This window comes from Bos grunniens, chromosome 12, assembly GCF_055505025.1.
Source record: "Bos grunniens cultivar Pamir isolate PY7600 chromosome 12, Bosgru_T2T1.0, whole genome shotgun sequence".
Classification (NCBI taxonomy): Eukaryota; Metazoa; Chordata; class Mammalia; order Artiodactyla; family Bovidae; genus Bos; species Bos grunniens.
This window is the reverse complement of record NC_141176.1, coordinates 21,157,457-21,183,417: the sequence shown is the minus strand read 5'-3', so window position 1 is coordinate 21,183,417 and position 25,961 is coordinate 21,157,457. Positions and strand designations below refer to the sequence as shown.

Genomic DNA, 25,961 nt, shown 5'->3' with positions numbered 1-25,961 from the left:
AGTTTTGATGGTTTCTGATCATTTATGTACTTTGGAAGACATTAATGTAAAATTTTGGATTTTTATTGTACATTTTTGTCAATCTCATTTTTCAAACCAGTAAGTTAGAAGGAAAACCCAAGTAATTGCATCTAGAACATTGGGCCTAAGTCAGGTAGTAGAAAGAGAAAAGGATCTTTACATCTAAATTTTGTTAATCCAGAATGGATAATGTCTAATCCCAAACAAGATTATATTGAATGTAAATCCTTATATAGAAAAGTTGTCTTATGTTTTTAGAGCTTCCATTTCAGTGTGCTATATAGTATCAAGCAAAAACATGTAGCAGTCTGTGTAGGCACCAACCCATCCATATGTGACATCTGCTTTTTCATGAGGTTCATTTCTAATGTAAAACCTTGGTGGATTCATATGTATAGTTAGGAAGTCTTGTAAAAAATTTTTTTTAACAATAGATCCATATATTATGTGGTTAGTTTTTTGTTTCCCAAGTATGTCATCTATTTTGAAAAATTTAAATCTATAAACACTTGTGGGGAGGTGTTTAGTACAAGCATATATAAATGTTTGGATCAGAATCTAGCCAGAGTGCATTTCTAGAAATTCTTTTACTCAAGTTCATATACCTAAATGATGAATTTGGAGAAATTTAAATATTTTCTCCTAAAAATATCTTATTGAAATTGGATTACCACAAATTCTTTCCCAGAAAACAAAAATTCTGTACTTTTTATTTTTTTCCAGAGTAGGGCCTCTTAAAACTAATCTTGCATTTTGGTTTATCCAGTTAAATTATTTTGAGGTTGACCTTAAGCCATAGCATATGAAAAACAACAGACTGTTAGTTTTTCCAAGTGCTTATCATGAATTATTTTCCTTTATTAAGTTTGATACTTTGCTGACTTTACTAAGATGTACTGTTTATTAGGCGGTTCTTCATTTTCAGTTGTGGTCTTGAAGATACTTGTATAATAGAATGCTGAGGTTGAAGTCCATCTTTTTTGTAGGACACCTGTTATATTTGATTCTTTTGAGAGTATATTCATAATGTGGATATTTAGAAGGAAGTAATGATAATGGTTAAATATATGATTTAATCAGACTTTTACAAATGTGATGTCTGTAGGTTTGGTGGTAATCAACACCCAAGGAGATGATTATTTGTGATAGAATAGGCAGATGTGTATTTTTTTTGGAGGTCAGATTTCCAGCATTATTGCTGTATAAAACTTTCCCCGTCTTTGAAAATGTGTTTTCATTTCATCTTGTTGTTTATTTCTTAACTTTTTCTGTTATGTTTCTAACATTTTTAAATTTTAAATTTTATTTGTATTTTGGCTGCACCACAGTGGCTTGTGGCATCTTAGTTCCTGGACAAGGGCTCAAACTAGGCCATCAGTAGTGAGGGTGTGGAGCCCTTACAGGACCACCAGGGAATTCCCTAACCTGTTATTATTACATATTTTACTGAAATTAATACTATGCAATCCATTTACTATTTCAGATATATTGAGTTTATATTACTTCACTTTGATACTTTCCTTTGATACACTAATACTTATCATTTATTGAGTTTCTAACACTTTTTTCCACAAAGTCAAGCTTGTAATTTTTCAGTTCTGATAGTGAATATTTTTTACATTACTAGTATGGTTGACCCTTAAATGACAAAAGTTTGAACTGTGCAGGTTCACTTATCATGTGGAATTTCTTACATACTACAACCATCTGGGGGTTGGTTGAATCTGAGGTTGTGAAATTGCAGATATAAAGGGCTGACTGTAAAGTTATATGTAGATTTTTGACTCTGCAGGGGTCAGCGCCCCTAAACCTTGCATTCAAGGGTCACCTGTATTTAGTTTATTATTTCAATCATCCTAGGATATTGCCCCTCAGTCATTATGCTAAAATTAATATGTAAGATTCCCTCCTGCTTTTGCTGGTCTTATTATTCCGTCTCTTTCTAATGCTATTTTTTAAGAATAAGGAATTAGAGGAACTGTTTTAGTATACAATTGTATAATGGAGTTACTTGAAACTAAAAGTGTATTTCTTTTAATGGGGAATTTTAACATGTTTTTGAAGTTTATGCTTTAGCATATTCTAAGTACTAGACTTTTATGCATTAGCAGATTTTTTTTTAAGTTTTATTTTTGAATATTAAGCACATTTTAATTTTGAAGAGTACTTGTTTTGAATATGTAATAAATGTGCATGGTTAAAAAGTTTAAGCATTAGAGAAAGTTATATAGTTGCTCAGCTCAGTTCTTCAGAGGCTACCATGGTAAATCAGTTTATAGTGTGTATCCTTCAGAAATCTCTTCTACATAATCAAAAGTATTAATTTAAAAGCACTAATTTGTACTAATTTCTTAAGATGAATATCTGAATTTTTACATCAAAGACTTACTTATGCCATACCACTTGGGATCTTGACTGTAAAAGTAATAATCTTGCTGAATTCAAAAACAAACATAAAACTTGTATTTCTGGCCTCAGAGTATTGATTTTAATGTAAGCCTGTTGGGCTGTTAGTGGCTTAAATAATTATTATATTTTCTTTGGAATGTGTAATTAAGCAGTTGTGTATTCATCCCTGTAATATAATGAACCTTCTCATTCTTTAATAAACAAAAGCTAAACAGTATTACTGACACTGAGTATTGAATAGAAAATATAATTTGCACATCAAAACTATGATTTCATAGGTCTTATTGCTAGAGTTTGAAGCTAAAAAAAATGATACGGAGTTAAAAATATTAAGTATATAAATATTGTAAATATTGAAAAAATTCTGGTTGTGATTTTCAAGTATCTGAAGTTTGAGCAATATTGAGCTAAAGAATGTTATTGATTCTGGTTGACTTGTTTTACACAGTATGTATTAAAACCTTTTCTCAATTCTGTATAGTTGTAAAAGTGTTTATTAGTATTATGATTAATAAGACTTTGGATGTGAATTGCATTCTTAGATGCTTTTCTTCTAGAAATAAGTTTAAAATAGAATATTTTTAATATTAATGTTTCTATATTTTTTATAGAATTTGATTTTTGACAATATAAAGGGAAGTGTCAGAAAGTTTCTAAATGAATATGAGGTGGTTGGTTTATCATTTTAGGAGACCATCTATTGTTACTTCTTTATTATCTATGGTATTAGAGGAAAATAGGGTAGATAATGAATGCAGGCTTCATTTCATATTTTTACTATTTATGCAGATTCCACAGAGATGTAAATAAACGGGACTTAAAGCTTCTAGTCTTGAACTTAACTCACAAAATTTTTAGCTGCCATCCTGCTAGGTACTTGTCCAGTATATGCATGAGAACCTTTAGTGATGTAGTAGTTATTTCTTAAAGCTGCCCTTTCCATTTCTTCACATTTTTACTTGTTGTCACTGTAATTTGCTTGAAAAGGAAATTTTAAATAGGAAAAAAGCACAGGCTGTTTCTGAAAGTTTTTGATTTTCTGCTAGGTAATATACTTTTAGCCTAGCCATATAACATTATACATCTAAACATCTTTTTTGTTGATTTCCATTGGCCATAGCTTTCTTGACCCATAGTAAAATAGCTCACTGGTGATAGATGTTGGTAAGCTGAAGGTACTGTCACAGGAGAGAATCAGAGAGCAGATCTCTGGTGCCCATTTTCCCTGTCCTGGGAAAAGTGTAACATAGACAAGCACTTGGCTGTCCTTCTGGGATTTGTTTAAAGCACCGATATCATGGTGGAGCATGGTGGCATGGAAGGAAAACTTGAGCCCTCTGGTCTTGCAGCAGAGATAGCCACTAAAAGGTCTACTGAATATTAGAGCTGCTTTCCTTTCACTATCACTTCAAAAGATAATAGCTAAGACAAGCTTAAGGGTACAGTAAAACTCCTGTGGGGCACCCCCCCCCAACCCACATTTTAAATTCCTTGGGTAAAACTAAAAATTCTGAATTTGAGAACCTGGTTAGTTTTTATTTGAAGGAAAATTAGGCTTATTTTTACATTTTAAAAACTATTTCTGCTGAATGCCAATAACTTGTTTTAACATTTCCAAAGCAATTTTTGCAAAATTGCAATAGGTTTTAGTTGGATAAATCTTATTTTAATTTTATTTTTAAAACTTTCATATTAAGATTTTTATGCCTTACTTTAACATCACAATAATGTTAAATTATTGAGAGAATATATGTAAAGTGAAAGTTTTTGTATTTATCTTTATCAGAACTCTTCTCAGGACTTTTGGCTGATATTAAATTTAAATATTCTAAATGACAAGATTTCCATCAATAAATATCTCTAGAGGTAGATTTATACTTTGCGCAGTATTTTTTTTTTTTGGGTACATGTCTAGATTCTTTATGCCAAGAACCAGGGTTCTGAGAGGAAAACATCTGAGTTTAATTCTGCTAATGGCATAAGTAAACTTTTAGTCCCTCTACTGGCTGCCTTGGTCGTAGCAGACCTTAATTTTTTTTTTTTTTCTTTTCAACTCTAAGATAAAGACTAGCCTTATGACTGAGGTGAATTTTGAGGTAAATTCTAATATGAACTGTCTCCAAATTGAGTGACTTCATAGATATCCTTGTTAAGAATAAAAATGTAAAATAGTGACTCAAGTTTTGAGAATTATTAAACTTTGCTGCTGCTGCTGCTAAGTAGCTTCAGTCATGTCCGACTCCTTGCTACCCCATAGATGGCAGCCCAGCAGGCTCCGCTGTCCCTGGGATTCTCCAGGCAAGAACACTGGAGTGGGTTGCCATTTCCTTCTCCAATGCATGAAAATGAAAAGTGAAAGTGAAGTCCCTCAGTCGTGTCCGACTCTTCGCGACTCCATGGACTGCAGCCTACCAGGCTCCTCTGTCCATGGGATTTTCCAGGCAAGAGTACTGGAGTGGGGTGCCATTGACTTATCTGATTAAACTTTGCAGAGTTTTGTAAAACATGAAAAAAATAATCTTGTGATACTGACAGACAACTAAAAATGTGTTTTAGTTTGCTGGGTAAAAGATAGTAAGAAAGAGAAAGATTCCAGTTGTTTACATGCTTTTGCCAAGAGTAAACATACTAGAAAAGGCAGAGGAGGAACAGCCTAAAACTATATGTAAGAAAACTTTATTGGTACAACATGGTCTGGTCATTTTCTGCAGGATATTTAGAAGTTTATGCTTAGATAAATGTTAATACAATCATTTTTATATGGAGGTTGGGATAATTCTTCCCTGGGGAAATAAAGAAACCTCTCTTTGTGTGTAAATTACGTTCATTAAGTCATTCTAATTTTTATCAGAACACTGTTCCTTTTCTTAGTGTGATTCTTGACTAAACTGTCTCACCTGAGAAAGGAAGGGGTCTTAGGCACAGTAGAGTTAAATGAGTAAAGACGTGAATGAGGATGGCTGTATTTTTCTTTACTTTTTTCTGCCTTTGATCTTTACTTGTATTTTCTAAAATTTAAAAGTCATTAAAAGCTTTTAATATTATTTCATTTTTTAATTTGTATATATATCGTGTCTGAAAGTTGATTGAAGTTATAGAGTTTTCAAAAAAGTAAGTAATACGTACAACATTTTGTTTTACTGTGTTTTTCTTGGGGGAGTGGTATATTGATTTAATATAAAGAAAAATTGATATGGCATCACAGAACTGCAGGAAATAAGACATCACTGAGCAACAGGAAACCAAATAATGGAATAGTCCTACCGTACATAGTTAATTTTACTGCAGGTAGAGTATATTAAATAAAACCAAACTGATTGTAATCCTGTAATACTGGGGGATTCCCTGGTGACTAATCCTAATACTATAATACTGGGGGCTTCCCTGGACAAAAACTCGCCTGTCAATGCAGGAGACGCAGGTTCTGTCCCTGGGTTGGAAAGATCTCCTGGAGGAGGAAATGACAGTCTGCTCCAGTGTTCTTGCCTGGGAAAGCCTATGGACAGAGGATCCTGGTGGGGTCTACGGGGTCGCAAAAGAATCGGACAGGGCTTAGTGACTAAACAACAACTGCAATTGTAATACCATTCTTTATTGCATGAAATGGCACAATCCAGGTTGGTGTAGAATTGTATTCAAGAGAATTTAGCTGCTGCTGTTAGGACATTCAGATGCTTCAGAAAGACCATGCAATTTAGAGTTAGAATCACTTTCTGGCTTTGCCAAAATCAGTTGTGTGACTTAGGGTTATATTGTTTAATCTCCATGATTAAACGTGTTTACTTCACCAAGTTTTTAGGATCAGATGAGATAAATATAAGTGTTTATTGGTATTACCATTATAGTAATTTTAGGCATAGAATCTGAAGAGTATTACATGTACAAGGCTGCAGTAAAATATCAGTTAAGAGCTTTGTTGTCAAGAAAAACTAACTTTGATTTTAATTTTAAATTTGGCTTAAATTTTCATAACTTAAAGACTTCTTGCTAAGTTTTAATACATTTGAACTTGATTTTTAGACATTATGGTTCTTAAATAAGTATGTGTGAGTTTTTGGGTGGATGGCATCATCCATGAAGTTTTTAATAACTGTACATAGTTGTTTAATTATAAATATGACAAATTCTTTGGCTTTTGAAGGATAATTATAAGTGTGCTTAAACAGAAATAAGAGTAGATGGTTTTCAAACTTTTGAACAGAAAATATGACTTTGATTTAGGTTAGAATATAAAGGTGATTCAGAGATACCTATGCAAGTATTTAGCCCATGCCCTGGTGGCATTAATAGATTTGCTGATTTGTTTCTTAAAGGAAGCAAGTCAGTCAAAGTAGTTTTAGCTTAAGGATGAAAGTGAGATACAGACGAGGATGTCTTGATTTTATCTCCTTTTGCCAGATTATATTTGTAGCCAAATATGATATTTGTAGAGACGAGGAGAGGAGAGTTATTGTATGTCCATTGGTACATACTTTTATCATGTATGAGAATAGAGATTATGTATCATGCAGCTAACAGTTCTTGATGTAGAGTAGTCACTCAGTGTTTGAATGGCAAACATGAATGAATGGACAGTGGATGACTGGATGGATGTAAGTAGGAAAGAGGTGGAATCTTCTTACTGCCTAGTGTAATAAGTTTGGGAAGCATTCATTTATATTGTGGTAAAGGTGACTTCTATATTTTTTGAAGCTTGTTGAAGTTTGAGTAATTCTGATTGGCTCTGTGAACTTGGACAGGTCTATATGAGGCTATAGTCAGTGACTTAAGTGTCCAGTGCTAAAATATTTTGTGCTCAGTGCTGAGGAAGAATGATGACATGATCCTTGCCTTCCGTGATTCAAACACAAGAAACAATAGCAAACAATACAAGATGGTGTGTTTTTTAAAGGTATAGTAAAACTGTGTTAACAAAATTTACCATCTTAACCATTTTCAAGTGTAGAGTTCAATGGTGTTAAGTATATTCACATTATTGTGTGAGATGCAATATATTTAAAGTGAACATAAGGAACAGATGCTTAGGGAAGTATATTCAAAATGTACTCCATGAAAGCACTCCAGGTCTAGTTTTATTTGGGGAAATGTTATGTTTATATTTTTATTTAAGTTTGAAAACTACCACTATTAAAATTTGGAGAGGGAAAGGGGTGGGGGGGGTGCGGTGAATTAGTCAAGGCCAGAGTAATCAGGGAAAGTTTTAAGGCAGGAGAGGAAGGCTTAAACTGGGCCTTAAAAAATGATGAGGAATTAGATGGGTTGTGGGCAGGGAAAAGGAAAAGCATTCTTCATGAGGGAACCAGTCAAAGCTCAGAGGTTGGGAATGAACACTATCTGTTTCTAGATTGAAGAGGAGATCCGTGTTATGAGAATTTATTGTGTATGTTGGGGGTGAATGGTGTGAGAGGCAGCAGAGTAATGTAAAGTTTTCCAAAATGTGTTCCATCTCCCATGATTGTTGTAGAGGAAGAAGGGAGGGGAAATCACATCCTCCTGCAAGGTTCTAAGAACATTTGAATGCAACTGCATTTGAAAGCCTTTAGAGGTTATTCCAACATATTTTAATTTGATCTGACCAGAAGACGTTTTCTCTATTGGAACCATTGTTTCTTGGACACTAGTTGGAAAAATGTTTATGTCACTTATATATATTTACACTTTCTTGACTTGATCAAGAAGTTTAATATACCAAATACCACTTGCTCCCTCTTTACGATTAGGTTATAATCACAATGACTATATGTGGAAACTGCTTGTAAATTCAGTCAACAAATGAGTATGTGCTGTAATCTGCTAGTAACTGAGAGTTATATAAATGTAAGGGAAATGTTACAGAACTATAAAATATTACATGCCACATCCTTGCTATTCTGTGTGTGGTCGGTGGACATTACTGTCCTAGCCTGCTATCTTGTTAGAAATGGGAAACCTTAGTCTTTGTCCCAGATCTACTGAACCAGAGCCTGCATTTTGTTAAGATCTCCAAGTGACTCATATGCATGTTAAAATGTGCATGTGACACATGCTGTTTTATGTTGTATCCAGCAAAACTTCTTTCTGTCCTTTCTTGAACACTGTTAGTAGCAGAGAATTCAATACCTTTGATTTCAAACAGTTACCCTCTCTAACTTCTACGTTTGGTCATGGTTTTGTCTTAAAGAGTTATATAAAATATGCTTCATGAGCCATTTATGTGTAAAAAGATAAGCTTATGTTTATCTGAGTCCCTAACAGAATCTGTCACCTAGAATTGATCATAGTGTTGTGACTTGGCCAGGGATTTGAGTGGAAGTTAGTGAAGTTGATTGGCCCTAACTGCAGAGCTTTTAAGAGCCTGTGCCATTGTTTCATTGCCTGTGCTGCTGCTGTTTTTTTTACTCCTCTGGTCAAGCAATTTCTTTCAGTTGCCCTCCTTCTTAATTTTGACTTTTCATATTGGACTGTTTTGCTAAACTCAGGGCAAGCCTAATGTTTCTTTGGAATCAGCTCATGGAGCCCTTCCATCTCTGTACTGGATCACTTGGCTAGATACTTTATAGGCATAGATTACTTGGTAAATGTTGAGAAAGTTAAAAATTATTTTAATGTGTAATATCTAAATATTTTAGAATTGAACTGTAGGGTCCCTTTTAAGAAGTTAAATACTTTTAATTACTTAAGTATAGATCTCACTGTGAAAATTAATACAGTACAAAAATGTAGAAAGAAATGAAAAATCCATTTTTCCCTCAATTCCAACCCTTCAAGTTAACCCCTGTTTAGTTTATGTTTCCTTCTAAACCTTTTTTGAAAATTTACAAAAGTATAGTTGTAAATAAAATTTAAAAACAAGAAAAGAGGATTTATATACTGTTCTGAAAATTGACTTTTTACTCAGAAAAATTAAGCTCATTTTTAGATTTTAATATGATCAATATGTTTTTTGACTTTAGGGAAGAAACCCCTTTTTTTTGGAGCCAGCAATAATTATTACAATTACTGATGGGAGCAAGTTGACTACTACCAGTGGAGTCCAGGATGAGGTAAGTTATGTTTATATTTATCAGCATGGATTATGCAAAGGCATTTGAAAAAAATCTTTATTTGTATAGGCATTGTAGGATATTGAAACCTTAAATAGGTTCTCTATTTGATGCAGTCTAGACTCATCTGGCTCCTAGAGCTCATTTACCTTCTCTGTTGTTTGTAGCACTGGCCTCTAATTTTTCTTGAATAGGAATCCCTTCTGTGAAAAATTTTGGAGTTACTACCCATCTCAATTGTATGTGTATTTTTGAGTTTATATGAGGGTCACAGTGTCAGTTACAGTAAATTTAGTAAAATGAGTTCTTATTTTGAGGCTCAAAAAATGGATGCAGCATTTTAATAATGGCTTCTTGTTTCAGTGGATTGTCATGTGCGCTCCACTGTGGAGACTCCTAGAGTAAGCAAAGCCAAGAGGTTGGCTAAGTCTCGGAAAAGTGAAGGTTTTTAGACATTTTAATTCTTAGTCAAATACTATATAAATAAGTGAGAGCTAGCCTCACGTATTCTTTGCTAGCATGCATTGTGCAGAGTTGGGTGTGTGTAGTGTGATAAGTTCAGTGCAAGGGATTCATCTTGACTTTTAAGATGTTTTTACTGTAATATTTGAACTGCTCTTGAATATTGTGTTTGTTTATTAAAATATGTTGGTATGGAAAGGAGGTGGTTTAGGCTATTCTCTTTTTTGCTTGCAGTTGATTTAGAATCTTAATTTTAATTGTCACTGTATTTACAAAGGGTGTAAGTAGGAAAAGTGTAGTTTTTAAGTTCAGTCATTTGTAGAAATACTTCGATTTGTGTGACATTGTGGAATGCAAATTGGATATACAGTCCTGAAAGTTCAACTACTTTCTAGCAATGAAGTTTGTACCTAGCATCCCTAAATCTCTACTCGTCCATAAATAAATTCTTGCCTTACCTCATAGGGTTGTTGAATGACTGAAATGAAATGATGTGAATGAAAGTACTTGGTAGCCTCTAATGAAAAGAACACTGTATAATTCTACCATGAAGCTTTGGAACTAGTATAGAATCGTTATTTCCTGATCTTGACTTGAGGGGAGGAGAGCCAAATTTATTTTGTTTGAACAGTTGGTGTTGAAGGGGAATTTAGGATATAATTCACAGAAAAACAGTTGAAAAATTGGTAGATTAAAATTTGTAATTAAATAATTTATAGACATAGCTATGAAATGCTCCATAGCTGACATTAATGGATTTTGGGGCTTTCTTAAACTTAGTTGGACTGTATAGCCAATTATATTCTGCCGTTTTTCAGAAACAGACATTGATTGTGTACATTAAGAGTGAACAGGTTGTTTAACTTCAATTTGAAAATTTCAAATTTTTCCCACTTTGCCTTCCTTTTGAAAAATTTGAATGAGTAATCAGGTCAGAAATACTATGATTTTGTTTTGTAGTTACGATTGCTACAAAGGTACTTTTCTTTTTTATTTATATTTTACCTTTATATGAAGTAGTCCTCCATGTGAGATTATTCAGGGTACTCTGTCTTACCACCTGTGTAGAAATTCCCTTTGGGGTTCAGTATATTTTGTTCCCGTATATCTAGATCTGCTTTGTTTGTGATAATTTGTTTTAGCTTTACAAAATATCTTGAAATATGGATATGGATATTGGAATTGCTCACCTTTTGTCCGAGGTCCTTGGGAGAGATACTGGAGAAGTAGAACTATGTGTTTATACTAACCTAAAACTCATTCCTAGTAAGGTTGGGAAGATTTTCCTGTGGGCCAGGATCTTAGCTTTTAGTGCTGTTGTATCTTCTACAATAGTTAGCATAGTACTGAGAACAAGGCTTACACTGAAAAAGTATGGATGTAGATACAGCTATATTGAGTCTGATAGTCAAAATCAGAATTGATCACAACTTCTTATCTGAGATAGACAATCCATTTGTTATGAGGCAAAGATTATTTTGGATATGCTGTTGGAACATAGGTCTGTGAGTTGTTTTGGGTTTCAAGTTTAGGAGTTTCTTTGGTCATTTTCATGTTGGGTTCTTAATATTCCAACAAGACTCACTTTGAGGGCCAGAGAATGTATCCTGTATGTGTTTGTTGTGGAAGGTTAATTTTTTGCTGAGATGTGATATACTTGTCTCTTCTAGTCCAAATAATTAAATAATGTGATTCATTTTGAGGACAATTATCAATTTATAAAAGGCATAAAGACGCTTTTCAGTTTGCTCATTTTTTTGTGAGTGTGTGTGTGTGTGTTATATGATCTGTATTGTAATTTTTTTTGCTAGGAAATAACAAGCAGAATATTGCCTTTGCCTCTTTTTCTTCAGTCCTCTTAACCTTTACCTTTGGCAAAACTTAATTCTTTTTAAAGACTTACTGAATGAGTGAGTGTTGATAATTTCCACATTAGATATGTGTGTATAATTCTTGAGTAGCTGTGACTGCTGTTGATGTGGCCTGTTACTATTTGTAGAGTTGTGCATCCCACCCATACAATGCCCTTTGTTCAAAGTTCTGTTACCTCACTTAGTGTATTTGGTCTGTTCTGCTAGTGCTGTTTTCCAGTAATAAGTGTTCCTGCTGCTTTGAAATCATCCTTATGGTGTATTACTTTTTATTTTACAAATGAGGAAATTGAGATCTGGGGAGGCAAAGTGATTTGCTCAAGGTTATAACATTTATTATTGCCAAACTCTGGATTAGAATTGATCTAAATTCCAAAGACATCCCAACCCCCTCCAGACCCAGTGCTTTTTCCCTGATGCTATCTGCTGTCTTTCTGTTTATTACTGTATGTTCTTGAAATTTGCATTCTACTTACCTGATTTACTGTTGTCTGCTTCCCCTCTCTGTATATTTGTGACATGGGTATTATGTTCCTGTTCTCTAAGTGTCCCTTGAATGACCATTATGACCAGGGCATTTCTAGGTAGTGAAGATAACAAAGATGAATAGGGTGGGTTTCTGGTTCTTAAGTTCACAGTCCTAAGGGGAGGATTGTCTGTTAAATGGTTTTATGAATGATAGAATAGAGATACATACTAGGTGTATGGAAGCACTAAAGGAGGAGAGGAGGGTTAATATTACCTATCCTGTGCATGTATCAAATCCTGTGTAATGTAAATTTTTAGTCATTTTAATTTTGATCAAATTCAAGGATCTTGTGATTCCTTATAAGATGTGGCTCATAGATTACATCTGTGAAAGTTACAGAGAAACTTGGTACAAAGTTGTTTTGAGCCTAGAAAATAGTTCATGGAAAAACTTGGTGCCATATCGCCTCCTGACCTGGCTAAATTTGTACAGGCCAGAATGATCTAATTACTTATAACTTGTTTGTCAAAATAATAACAGGGATACTGTTTCCTCTATGACAGGTCATCATTTAGCAGTGTGTTAGGGGTTGGAAGAGAAACAGCATGTGTTATGGATGAAACTTCTGAGCAATCATTTTACCTTAATTTATGATTTTAATTATCTTTTTTGGCCTTATTTAATGAAAATCCAGGCCATTGTCTTGAGTTGTTCATGAGTGTGTTTCTAGTGTAGTGTTTTTAGATAACTGTAGAAATTTTGATGATGGCTTATGGTAGAAGAATATGTGTGTATCTTTTGACTTTTTTTCATTTTCAATGTAGTTATTTGATAATTTTTTTTCAGTGTTTTCATTTATGAGGTAGGAGTTAGATGGGACCTTGAATTCTGATACATGAGAAATCTGTGTATTTCTTATTGCCATAGTCATCTTTGGTGTTGATAAGCATACTTGTGGTCAAATACTTCTAGTATCATTCATCATGTTATGTTACTAATGTATCAGATGTTTTGGTAGATTCACCAAATTATAATTAGAGTTACTAAAAAAAAATTTCTGGTTTTTATTGCTTGAGAAGATCTTTAATACTCTTTTGCAATGGAAAACTCTGCTGTGCTATGATTCCAGGAACACGTGGCTAACTATATTGCTCAATAAAGTAGCCAGAAGAAATCCTGCCAGTCCCTTCTTGGTGATGAATGACATTCCAGGATCATGTAGCAGTTATTTTTCTCTTCCTTGAAAGTGCTAATAGTAGTGTTACCTTTCAGATACTGAGATTTGCTGAAGACTCTTTGCATCTCTTTATCAATGTTGTGATTGCCCTATCGTTTTAGAGAAGATATTTGCTGTCAAAAAAACCTATTGGCTTTTGACATGAAAAGTTTTGCCTTCTTATGAGTTTTCCAGCTTTTTAAGACAAACTAGGACAGCTACTTTTATAACTTCTTGAAAGAGTACTTGTTTGTAGAAAGAGAAATGTCTGAGTAAGCTCAACTGTGTATTAAAGTGGCTGTCCTTTGTGATCTTATCTTTCATTTTTTCAGTTCTCAAAAGTTGATGCAGAAGTCCCATCAGTCTTTGAGATGTGGACTGGTATTAGTGATTTTTCTGGATCATTCTGGGCAATATAGAATGAATTTACCTTTTATAAGGATAATCTATAGTTAGGATCTATAATTGTAGTTTGCATTTAACTCTTCATGTTGTGTAATGTTTAAAAGACAATCCAGAATTTTAAAATGTTTCTACTATCTGAAATCAGAAACCACATCTCCATCCCCCCATAAGTATTTTTGTTTCACTAAAGCTACCAAAATATGTGCCAGAAGCTGTTGAAACTATTTTAATCGTGCAAAGATTTTTAGACACATATTTTAAATTGTTGTTTCTCAGTACTTTTAGAATTTGGGAGACTTTTATTTTTATTTTTTTCTTTTTCAAAAAGACTTCTAAGGAATCTTGAAGGATGTTATTGTAGTATGGTAGAATGTATTAAACAGATCTGTGTATAAATGCGTTCCTGAGTTTTCATTATCAAGATTAGCTCCTGTCTTACTGATTCAGATGTTCTGAACATATGTATAACATGACTAAATATGTTAGTCTCTATTAATTCAACTTTCCAGGAACATTTAATAAGAATTTGTTGGATGTAGATCATTCACATTTTCTTTTGTACCCATATTTTTGGCCCTATTAAATGTATATATATATCAGCAATTATTAGTATTTGAAAATATGTAGTTATAAAAATGCACAATTAAAAGGGTTGATGATATATTTTAATACTGTAATGAATTTTCAGTAATCACATTTGCAATACCCTTAAAATATATATTTTTTCAAAGTCAGACTCTTAAGGATTTGAGTTTGAAATCAGCAAAGAGAAACTCTTAAAGATTGTCTCTGAACAACACTATGATAGAATAATTAAAAAGAAATGCTGGCTGATCACTCTTTAGTGAAGTTGTATGGCTGCAACTACTAATGTATTATCTAGAATTCTGTATTAAGCTATACCAAAATAGTTTTTATTCAGAGTGTGAGGCAACTTCACCCTGCATTTATTAGCCTGTCAGAACCAATAAGCAAAAGCAGTCCCATACATGTAAGGAAAATTTCATTTGTAGACATTTCTATTCTTCTGATTCTAGCTCTTCCATATATAAATGACTGATATTTAGCAAAGTGGTTTTCAGATGGCTGCATCAAAACCACCTGAGTTTCTTATAAAACGTACATGCCTCAGCTCTGGTTCTGGACATTTTGGTTCCATTGCTCTGGGCATGTACCTAGGAATCCGTACTTTTTTCAGTGTGTCCAAGTTGATTCTGATGCACAGTCTGGTTTGGAAACCATAGTTTCAGAACATAACTGTAACTACAAATAGATACATTTTTAAAGTACAAAAAAAAACACGTGAAAATAAACCACTCTAACAAAGCAAGGTAAAACTGTTTTTCATGTACATGTGTAGCAATACATGTGGCTTCCTTTGTGGCTCAGCTGATAAAGACTCTGCCTGCAACGCGGGAGACCTGGGTTCAGTCCTTGGGTTGGGAAGATCTCCTGGAGAAGGGAAAGGCTACCCACTCCAGTATTCTGGCCTAGAGAATTCCATGGACTCTATAGTCCATGTGGGTTGCAAAGAGTTGGACGTGACTGAACGACTTTCACTAGCGATGTTTTGTTTAAAAATTGACTCTTGGCCTTTAGAATTGTTAAATTTGGGAATTGGGTGTCTGAAGGGTATGGAATAGGTCTTCTATGAATACATTCGTTATTGTGTTTGGTGTAACTTAGAATCCGTTATTGGATAGCTGTGAAGTAAGCTCTGTACTGACTGTAGTCAGTCTTCAGCTGCTACACACGATGTGCTCTATTGAAGAGGACTCCCAGACCCTGAGACTGAGATGGGGAGGACAGGGGAAAAGAGGGGAGAATTAGTTCATGTTTCATACTATTGGTTATTTGGCTTAGGAGTTTTTATCTAAAGGACTATATAGTTTTCTGTTATCTTTGTTATTCCTTAATTCCTGATTTGGATGTTTGTAACTAGCATTATTTTAAAAAGTGGTATGTACATAGAACTGGTGATAGTTAAATTTAATTTTTACTTACTAGAGAGTTGCTGCTAAAATACCCTTCTATAATGAATTGTTCCAATTTTGAATGCTTAAAGTATATTTTAGATTAATTCAGCAATGATTTTTCTTGCGCTGCATAGTGACTTTGGTTTGTGTACAAGAATAGTGGCATACCATACATCTATATTTAGTATTGCTGTAGTCTGTTTACTGAGGACACAAAGATGGAATTAAGCAAAGCTTTTGCCCCGGCTGCTGCTGCTGCTGCTAAGTCGCTTCAGTTGTTTCCGACTCTGTGCGACCCCATAGACGGCAGCCCACCAGGCTCCCCCGTCCCTGGGATTCTCCAGGCAAGAACATTGGAGTGGGTTGCATTTCCTTCTCCAATGCATGAAAGTGAAAAGTCAAAGTGAAGTCGCTCAGTCGTGTCCGACTCTTAGCGACCCCATGGACTGCAGCCTACCAGGCTCCTCTGTCCATGGGATTTTCCAGGCAAGAGTACTGGAGTGGGGTGCCATTGCCTTCTCCGTTTGTCCCTAGACAACATTATCTTTGAAGATAGGAAAGTAAATAAGCATTTTTAATACTCTGAGGTAAGTCTCATGACAGAAATAGAGAAGCTAAGTTTTGAGAAGTGAGTAAGGAATTGAGCCATGACACTGCAGGAAGAGGGAACAGTGTATATAAAAGTATGAAAACAGTGTATTGGAAGGTGGTAAATTATATGATGGGAGTGTGGTCATTGTAAGAAGGAGGACTGTGTGCTTGAAATGCCGGCAGAGGCCAGATAACCATCCTAAGGAGGTGATTTTGTTAACGTGTGCCGAGGAGGTACTGAAGATGTTAAGCAGATGAGTCACATTTTAGTAAGTGTACTTTGCTGGAACGTGAAAGAATGGTAAACTGGGAAGAATTAGCAGACTATCAATACATGCAATAACCCAGGAAAAACATGGGATGTGCTGAAATGAAGCCAGTGCCTTCGTAGGAAGGCAGAAATCTGAGTCAGGTATGCTAGGCAGGACAAAGCAAAGCATTTGACAGGGTTCTGAACAGGGTCCATGCTTGGATTTCAGAGGGTTCTGTGAATTACCTGAAATCTTTATCCAGATACTGTCTAGATGTGTATGCATATTTTTGTGGGGGACACAGGTCAAGCTTTAACCATATTTTCAGACAAGTGAAAACAGAATATCATAGTTTAATAATATTTTGAGGTTTCCAGCATGGAAATCTGTGTGGATTTGGTAGTGGTAACTGAAATGGGAATATGGGATAAGTAGTAGAAAAGAATATAAAATAATTGTTTGATAAAGTATCATTATTTTTAGGGTACAGATATATTAAAGGAGTTCAGAGCAACTTCTAAGACAATAAGCATAAAGACTTTTTCTTGCCTTTTAACGTTATGTCTTAGGAAAAGTGATTTGTATTTAAAACCAGAAATAAGCAGAATTTTATCTTTGGATTCTGATAAAATTTTTGTTTTGAAGCAGATTAAATAAACATTAAGTCGTTTTATTATTTATCTGATCTTTGAGTTGTTTTGTTTAAAGCCATAACGTAAGCATCTTTTAAGTGCTTATTTTAAACAAGCGTGAAGATTGATATTCATAATGCTAGGAGCACTGTATGTGTGTGAGGGGTATTCCTTGTAGTGTCAAGTCATATATAAAGAGGATGGAAACTTAATTCCTTTTCTGTTCAACAGTATGTAATTTAAGAATACTAGTAGATTGGCTTTGACTGCACTGACAGTTTTCTGCCAATTAAACTCAGTTCAGGTCTGCCTGTTAGGTGTATTTCATGCCTCTCTAAGTCAGATTACAATTTGAGAGCGTGAAAAGGCTGAAAACTTGGACTTCGGTTGGGACACGTTTGCCTAAGCCTGAGGCTGTTAGTTTTTTTTGTAAATACCTTCATTATGTTATTTAGGTGTGTTCCATAAATAGTTATTATACATAACTTCGACTTTGAAGCTTTCTTTTCAGGTGTAATACAACAGATTTACAGGTTTTTAGACTTGCGTATTAGGAATAAATGTTGTGCAGTGATTGGAATGGTACTCAAACTGATCTACTTCAAGGCAAGGCTACATTTTGACCTAGACAAGGCTGTTTTGGTATATTTTTCCCCACGTTCTGTCTTTTCAGGTTGAATTACTGATTTTTTTCCCCCTTTGTTTTGTTTGTTGTGGTTTTGATGTTTTTTTTCCTTTCAGCTAAAGGAGCAGTCCAGTGGTTTTCAAGAAGTGCCAAAGTGCACTGACTGTCTCACGATGACTGGTGCCTCAGGGAGGGTCGTGATTCCTGGATACAGGATCGACCTGGTCCTGGATGTCACTTCAAGCAGTCAGATCGTGGGGAAAAGCCTTGTCTAATGGCTAGCCTTCCTCAAAAGTCTGATGCTAGTCATCTCGGAAGGCCTCAGAAAGAGCCTTAAAGGTGAGCAGAGTAGAGTGTAGTTCTCTCTGGGGGCTGTGACTATTTGTCGGAGAACCTGATTCAACACAATGATAATCCTAACCTGACAAATCCAGGTTCAGTTGGTAAATTCAGTTTATAAATTTGTTGAGCATGGCAATCAAACCTCAACTTTTGAGTTATTAGAAACCACCTTCCTAACCTTAAGGACCTATAAAAGGAGGAATGTGGTATTTCCTGGGTCCTTCAGGATCTTAGGTTAGTATCTGTTGTCTTAAATGGAAACAGCCTACAATCACAGCTAAGGAACACTTTCATTACAAAAGCACTTTATGTTAAGTACTCGTGGATTAAAAAAAAAAATCTAGTGAAGTATTCTGTTAGCTTATATGGTTTAGTCAGTTCAGTTTAGTCGCTTAGTCGTGTCCGACTCTTTGCAACCCCATGAATCGCAGCATGCCAGGTCTCCCTGTCTGTCACCAACTCCTGGAGTTCACTCAGACTCAAGTCCATCGAGTCAGTGGTGCCATCCAGCCATCTCATCCTCTGTCATCCCCTTTTCCTCCTGCCCTCAATCCCTCCCAGCATCAGGGTCTTTTCCAATGAGTCAACTCTTGGCTTGAGGTGGCCAAAGTATTGGAGTTTCAGCTTTAGCATCAGTCCTTCCAATGAACACCCAGGACTGATTTCCTTTAGAATGGACTGGTTGGATCTCCTTGCAGTCCAAGGGACTCTCAAGAGTCTTCTCCAACACCACAGTTCAAAAGCATCAATTCTTTGGTGCTCAGCTTTCTTCACAGTCCAACTCTCACATCCATACATGACCGCTGGAAAAACCATAGCCTTGACTAGATGGACCTTTGTTGGCAAAGTAATGTCTCTGCTTTTTAATGTGCTATCTAGGTTGGTCATAACTTTCCTTCCAAGGAGTATGTGTCTTTTAATTTCATGGCTGCAGTCACCATCTGCAGTGATTTTGGAGCCCAAAAAAATAGTCTGACATTGTTTCCACTGTTTCCCCACTAATCATTTATCAATTATATATCAGGCAGTTGGGCTTCAGGGCTTAGGGCAAATTGGAATTTGATTTGTCTGTTACACTGATTTTTTAAAAACCATAGGCACTTTTGAAGCAGTTCAGATATATGTAACACATATTTTATTGCATTCAACTTGAAGAATCAGTACTATCTGCATCCTTTGAATTACATTTTTAACCTCATAGAAGATTCCTTAGAGATGTTTTGAGTATTTGGGTTTGAAAAATGTTTCATCCTAGGCCTCTTTCTCTGTGCTTTGAAGCACTTACAGAACCCAATTGTTCATATAATAATTTTGATTACTAAATTTTCAAGTAAATTCTAAAACTTGTCTGTCCTAATAAGACTTACTAGGTTTTTTGTTTTAAAAAATTTTGTTAATTGATTCACCTGTATTAGTTAATAATAATAATACTATGGACATGCACCATCCCTAATGTATGCACATTTTTATATTTAGTAATTTTATATCACTGATGTGTTAATATTAGAAAGCATACACAAAAATAGAAGTTTTGAAAGATGAGATGAAAAAACTTACATATAGGCAGTTGTGATATTTTGTTTCCCTTCACTGTGCATCATGATGTAATTCCGGTTGGCAAATTCTTTTTAAAGGCCAGATAGTAAATATTTTAGGCTTTTCAGCCCATATGGTCTCTGTTGGAACTACTCAACTCTGCTGTTGTAGGGTAAAAGCAGCCACAGACAATACTGAAATAAATGAGTGTGGCTGTTTTCAATTAAAATTTTGTTACTGAAACAAGCTGTGGGCTGGATTTGGCTGGAGGACCATAGTTTGCTGACCCCTGGAGTGTACCCTGTTTTGTAGACCACTGCCCTAGACCTTGCATTTGTGTTACACTATGTCTGCTAGGTCCTTTTACCTTCAGTTTTAAGAGTACAATGGATCCTCCTTATTGAGGTGAGCAGAAGAATGTTAGCAATTAGAACATATTGTTTAATTGAACAGATACTTATTGAATACCAGTGATGTTCAGACACAAGGTTAGGTGCTGGGATGAGTTTGGTAAGAGAGAGAGGTAAACAGTTAAGGCATGGTGTCAGAAATAATTATAGCACATATTGCTGGAGAAGGCATTGGTACCCCACTCCAGTACTCTTGCCTGGAAAATCCCATGGATGGAGGAGCCTGGTAGGCTGCAGTCCATGGGGTCACTAGAGTCGGACACGACTGAGCGACTTCACTTTCACTTTTCACTTTCATGCATTGGAGAAGGAAATGGCAACCCACTCCAGTGTTCTTGCCTGGAGAATCCCAGGGACGGGGGAGCCTGGTGAGCTGCTGTCTCTGGGGTCGCACAGAGTTGGACACGACTGAAGCCATTAGGCAGCAGCAGCAGCAGCAGCAGCACATATTGCTGAGAAAGTGAGGCTGGCGCTGGGAAATGGTATATTAAGTTGGACTTTGAAAACTTAATGAAAGTTTGTAAAGTAGATGAGTACAAGGGAATAAAAGGTGATAGAAGAGAGCATTGGAGGACCGTATATACCTCAGTAACTGATTGTTGGCAGAGTGTGCAAGAAAGAAGCATGGCCCGTAGTGTGTGCTCTGCCGAGGAGTGTGGACTTGGCCTTATAGGTTGATGGTAATCGTTGAGGAGATTTTAGTAGAGGAAGAAATGATTGGATTTGGATTTTAGAAAGACAGTGGCAGTGGTGTGGAGTATACAAGGAGTAACTATTTTGGGTAGCCTTTTTTTTTAAACCTCCTTGTAAAAGAGATCACAGATTGTTTGTGGGTTAGAAGATAAACTTGGAATACTATTTAGCAACGAAAATAAATGAACTGTTAACATGCTACAGGGTGGATGAACCTCCAAAATGTTATCCTAGGTATGAAAGACCACATGTTGTATGATTCTGTTTTTTAAGGAATGTCCATAAAATAGATTAGTGGTTGCCTGGGAATGGACTGGGGACTGACTGCAGATGGAAATGAGGGATCTTTTCATGGTGTTGGAAATGGTCTAAAACTGGATGATCTAAAATTGATCTAAAAATTTACACCACTTTGTAAATTTACTAAAAATAATTGGATTGGACACCACTTTTCCTTTCTTTAACTTGAAGTATAGTTGATTTACAGTGTTGTGTCAATCTCTACTGTATAGCAAAATGACTCAGTTCTATATGTATATACATTATTTTTAAAATACTCTTCTTCATTATATATCTCAAGAGATTGGATATAGTTTGGATTAGACACTTTTAAAACTGGTTGCATTTTATGGTAGGCAATTATAGCAATAATACTAAAAAATTAGACCTCACTTTTGAAATTTGTTGTAGTAAAACATATTGTTGATTCTCAAGTAATTGCTCTTTGCCCTGAACAAATTATTGATCTTCCACTGCTGGAACAAAAAAATAAAAAGGTGTTTTTTCCTCTTTAAGAGTATACACTGCAGCTATAGAGTGTAACTGTAGGAACTAGCAACTAAATACATCAGGTTGTTACTAAATCTTATTGAATACACTTTGACTCTTATGTTTAAATTTTTCCTTTCCTTATTAAATATCATATAAGGAGAACCATCTTAAATGCAGTATTGGATAATTCTCAAAAGCTAGAAGTAGCCTAAAGGAAATTTACTTCCTTTTTTCCCCCAAGGAAAGAATTGCTAAAGAAAGAACCTGATGATTTAAAATTTTAAGTTTTTTCTTCAGTCTTAACATAGGAAATAAATAGAAAGAATACAGAGCAATTGGAAAATAGTTAATTTCACTCAATAAATATTTATTGAGGCCCTACTGTGTGCTAGGTACTGTTTCTTAAGAAATAAATCATGAAAGGTTCTTATTATGTGCTTTTATTCCTGGCTGCCAAAATTTATGAGTTTGATTGTAGTAATTAATAAAACATGTACAAAATTAATTATATTACCCTTTATTGTTTACAAGATAATTTCACATCTTACTAATTCTGTGAGAGTAAGGAAAATGAGTCTAATTATAGCCGATTCCCAAGTAAGAGGCAGAGGTTGGACTTGACTATTGGTTCTTATTTTTACTTGAAGTCCATTGCTCTTTATACTCTATTGTGGGATTAAAAAAATAAACCCACCAACAACAGTGCAGTAGTATTTAAAGATAGACATATAGATCAATAAACAAACCCATGCATTTTCGGTCAGTTGATTTTTGAAAACGGAAATAAGACATTTTAATGGGCAAAGAGGAGTCTTTTCAAGCAGTGGTAGTGGACAACTGAATACCCCCATGCAAGAGGGTGAAGTTGGACTCTTAGCTGACGCCACATTACAAAAGTGAAATCAAAATGAGTGGGCAGCCTAAATGCGAGAGCTAAAACCCTTGAAAGAAAAAAACCTAGGCATAAATTTTCATGACCTTGGATTAATTAGACAGTGGTTTCTTAGACATAACACCAGAAACACAACCAAAAAAAATTAGATAAATTTGACTTCATCAAAATTAAAAACATTTGTACTTCAAAGAATACTGTGAGGAAAAGACAGTTAACAGAATAGGAGAAAATATTTGCAAATCATATATAGGATAAGGGTCTGGTATCCAGAATATAAGGTAAATAAGCAGGGTGACATGAGAAATGCTGGGCTGGAGGAAGCACAACCTGGAATCAAGATTGCTGGGAGAAGTATCTATAACCTCAGATATGCGGTGACACCACCCTTATGGCAAAAAGTGAAGAACTAAAGAGCTTCTTGATGAAAGAGGAGAGTGAAAAAGTTGGCTTAAAGCTCAACATTCAGAAAACTAAGATCATGGCATCTTGTCCCATCACATCATGGCAAATAGATGGGGAAACAGTGGCTGACTTCATTTTTCTGAGCTCCAAAATCACTGCAGATGGTGATTTCAGCCATGAAATTAAAAGACGCTTACTCCTTGGAAGGAAAGTTATGACCAACCTAGATAGCATATTGAAAAGCAGAGACATTACTTTGCCAACAAAGGTCCGTCTAGTCAAGACTATGGTTTTTCCAGTGGTCATGTATGGATGTGAGAGTTGGACTATAAAGAAAGCTGAGTGCCGAAGAATTGATGCTTTTGAACTGTGGTGTTGGAGAAGACTCTTGAGAGTCCCTTGGTCTGCAAGGAGATCCAACCAGTCCATCCTAAAGGAGATCAGTCCTGGATGTTCACTGGTAGGACTGATGTTGAAGCTGAAACTCCAACACTTTGGCCACCTGATGCGAAGAGCTGACTCATTTGAAAAGACCCTGATGCTGGGAAAGATTGAGGGCAGGAGGAGAAGGGGACGACAGAGGATAAGATGGTTGGATGGCATTACTGACTCAACGGATATGGGTTTGGCTGGACTCTAGGAGTTGGTGATGGACAGAGAGGCCTGGCATGCTGCGGTTCATGGGGTTGCAGAGTTGGACACGACTGAGCTACTGAACTGAATCCAGAATATAAAAGGAACTCTTAAGACACAGAAATAAAAAGACACACAATTAAAAAAAATGGGCCACAGACTTGAAACATTTTTCCAAAGAAGACCATTGGCCATTTGTATGGCCAATAAGCATGTGAAAAGATGTTCACCATCGTTATTAGCTGTTAAGGAAATGCACATCAAAACCATAATGAGATACTACATTTTCATCAACATTTCCTTTAAAAAATGGATGAAGGAAATGTTGATGAAAATGTAGAGAAACTGGAACCCTCATTGCTGGTAGGAATATAAAGTGATATAGCTGCTGTGGAAAGTAGTTTGACAGTTCCTCAAGAAGTTTGACACAGTACCCTGTGACCCCAGAACGCTGCTCCTTGGTATGTACCCAAGAGAAATGAAAAAATTTCCAGTAAGCCAGAAGGAAAAACACCAATACAGTATACTAACTCATATATATGGAATTTAGAAAGATGATAACAATAACCCTGTGTACGAGACAGCAAAAGAAACACTGATGTATGGAACAGTCTTATGGACTCTGTGGGAGAGGGAGAGGGTGGGAAGATTTGGGAGAATGGCCTTGAAACATGTAAAATATCATGTATGAAACGAGATGCCAGTCCAGGTTCAATGCATGATACTGGATGCTTGGGGCTAGTGCACTGGGACGACCCAGAGGGATGGTATGGGGAGGGAGGAGGGAGGAGGGTTCAGGATGGGGAGCACATGTATACCTGTGATGGATTCATTTTGATATTTGGCAAAACTAATACAATTACGTAAAGTTTAAAAATAAAATTTAAAAAAAAAAATAAAATAAAAATGCTCAAAAAAAAAAAAATAAAGAAGTCAATAAACAGAATCGAGTCCAAAAAAAAAAAAAAAAAGAAAATTTCCACATAAAATGTCTTATCAGTATTATTTATAATAGCCAAAAAGTAGAAACAGTACAATGTTCATCAACTGATGAGTGATTAAACAAGTGTGGTATATCCATACAATGGATATTATTCAGCCTTAAGAAGGAATTAAATTCTAACATACACTACAATGTGGATGAACCTTGAAAATATGCTAAGTGAAAGAAGTCAGACATAAAAGATTCCGTTTAAATGAAATGTCTCAATAAGCAATACCATACAAACAGAAATAATGGTTGCTAGGATTTAGGGATAAGAGGAGATGCTAATGGGTTTGGAGTTTCTTTTTTCGGTGATGAACGTGTTCTGAAATATGTATATACTCACATGTATTTTTTGAAAAATTGAGATAATTGACGTAACATTGTATACGCTTTGGCTATATAGCACAGTAATTCTATAGTCATGTATTGTGAAACAATCACTAAAACAACTTCAGTGAACATTGACCACTATACACAGAAAAAAATTTTTTTGGTGATTGGAACTTTTAAGATTTATTCTCTTAACAACTTTCAAATATACAGTACAATATTGCTGACTGTAGTCACTATGCTGTATAACATCCCCGTGACTTCTCTCTTTGTAACTGGAAGTTTGTACTTTCTGATCACCTTCACCCATTTGCCTGCCCCCACCCACTTCCCTTGTGGTTCAGCTGGTGAAGAATCCACCTGCAATGCGGGAGACCTGGGTTTGATCCCTGGGTTGGGAAGATCCCCTGGAGAAAGGAAAGGCTACCAACTCTGGTATTCTGGCCTGGAGAATTCTATGGACTGTATACAACTGAGCGACTTTCACTTTAAAATGAGGGGCTTCCCTCATAGCTCAGTTCAAGAATCTGCCTGTAATGCTGGAGACCCTGGTTCAATTCCTGTGTTGAGAAGATCCCCTGGAGAAGGGACAGGCTACCCACTCCAGTATTCTTGGACTTACCTCGTGGCTCAGCTGGTAAAGAATCTGCCTGCAGTGTGGGAGACCTGGGTTCAATCCCTGAGCTGAAAAGATCCCTTGGAGAAGGGAATGGCTACCCACTCCAGTATTCTGGCCTAGAGAATTTTGGGGTCACCAAGAGTCGGACACAACTGAGCTACTTTCACTTGCCTTTATATTTTTGATTGAGTTTTGGTGCCACTTAGGTGTTCTTCCTTTTCCCCTTATTTCCTACCTTGGATATCTGTATTCCCTAATTGGGCGTGAAAGTCCTTTATAAATTTATTCTAACTTTTCCCATGGTTTATTTGGTTTTTACTACCTTTAAGTGCTTCACCAACACTGAATTGACCCCATTGTTCCTTGAGTACATGACACTCTTACTTGTCAGA

General features: G+C 35.6%; 1 protein-coding gene across 10 annotated transcripts in view; it reads left to right on the top strand.

Annotated features, from left to right (window-relative positions):
* Window positions 1–25,961, top strand: part of INTS6 (integrator complex subunit 6) — a 107,150-nt gene that overhangs the window by 11,923 nt on the left and 69,266 nt on the right. For 9 of the 10 annotated variants that reach the window (XR_015137997.1, XR_015137995.1, XR_015137996.1 and 6 more), the window contains one exon: window positions 9,363–9,452. Coding sequence is in view for 2 of the 10 variants with exons in the window: in XM_086329168.1 (XP_086185294.1) it covers window positions 9,363–9,452 (90 nt within the window). In the remaining 8 variants the exon portion in view is untranslated. Of the gene's footprint in view, window positions 1–9,362; window positions 9,453–18,066; window positions 18,290–25,961 lie in introns of those variants that run through there. The other variant, XM_086329169.1, reaches the window with a different exon arrangement.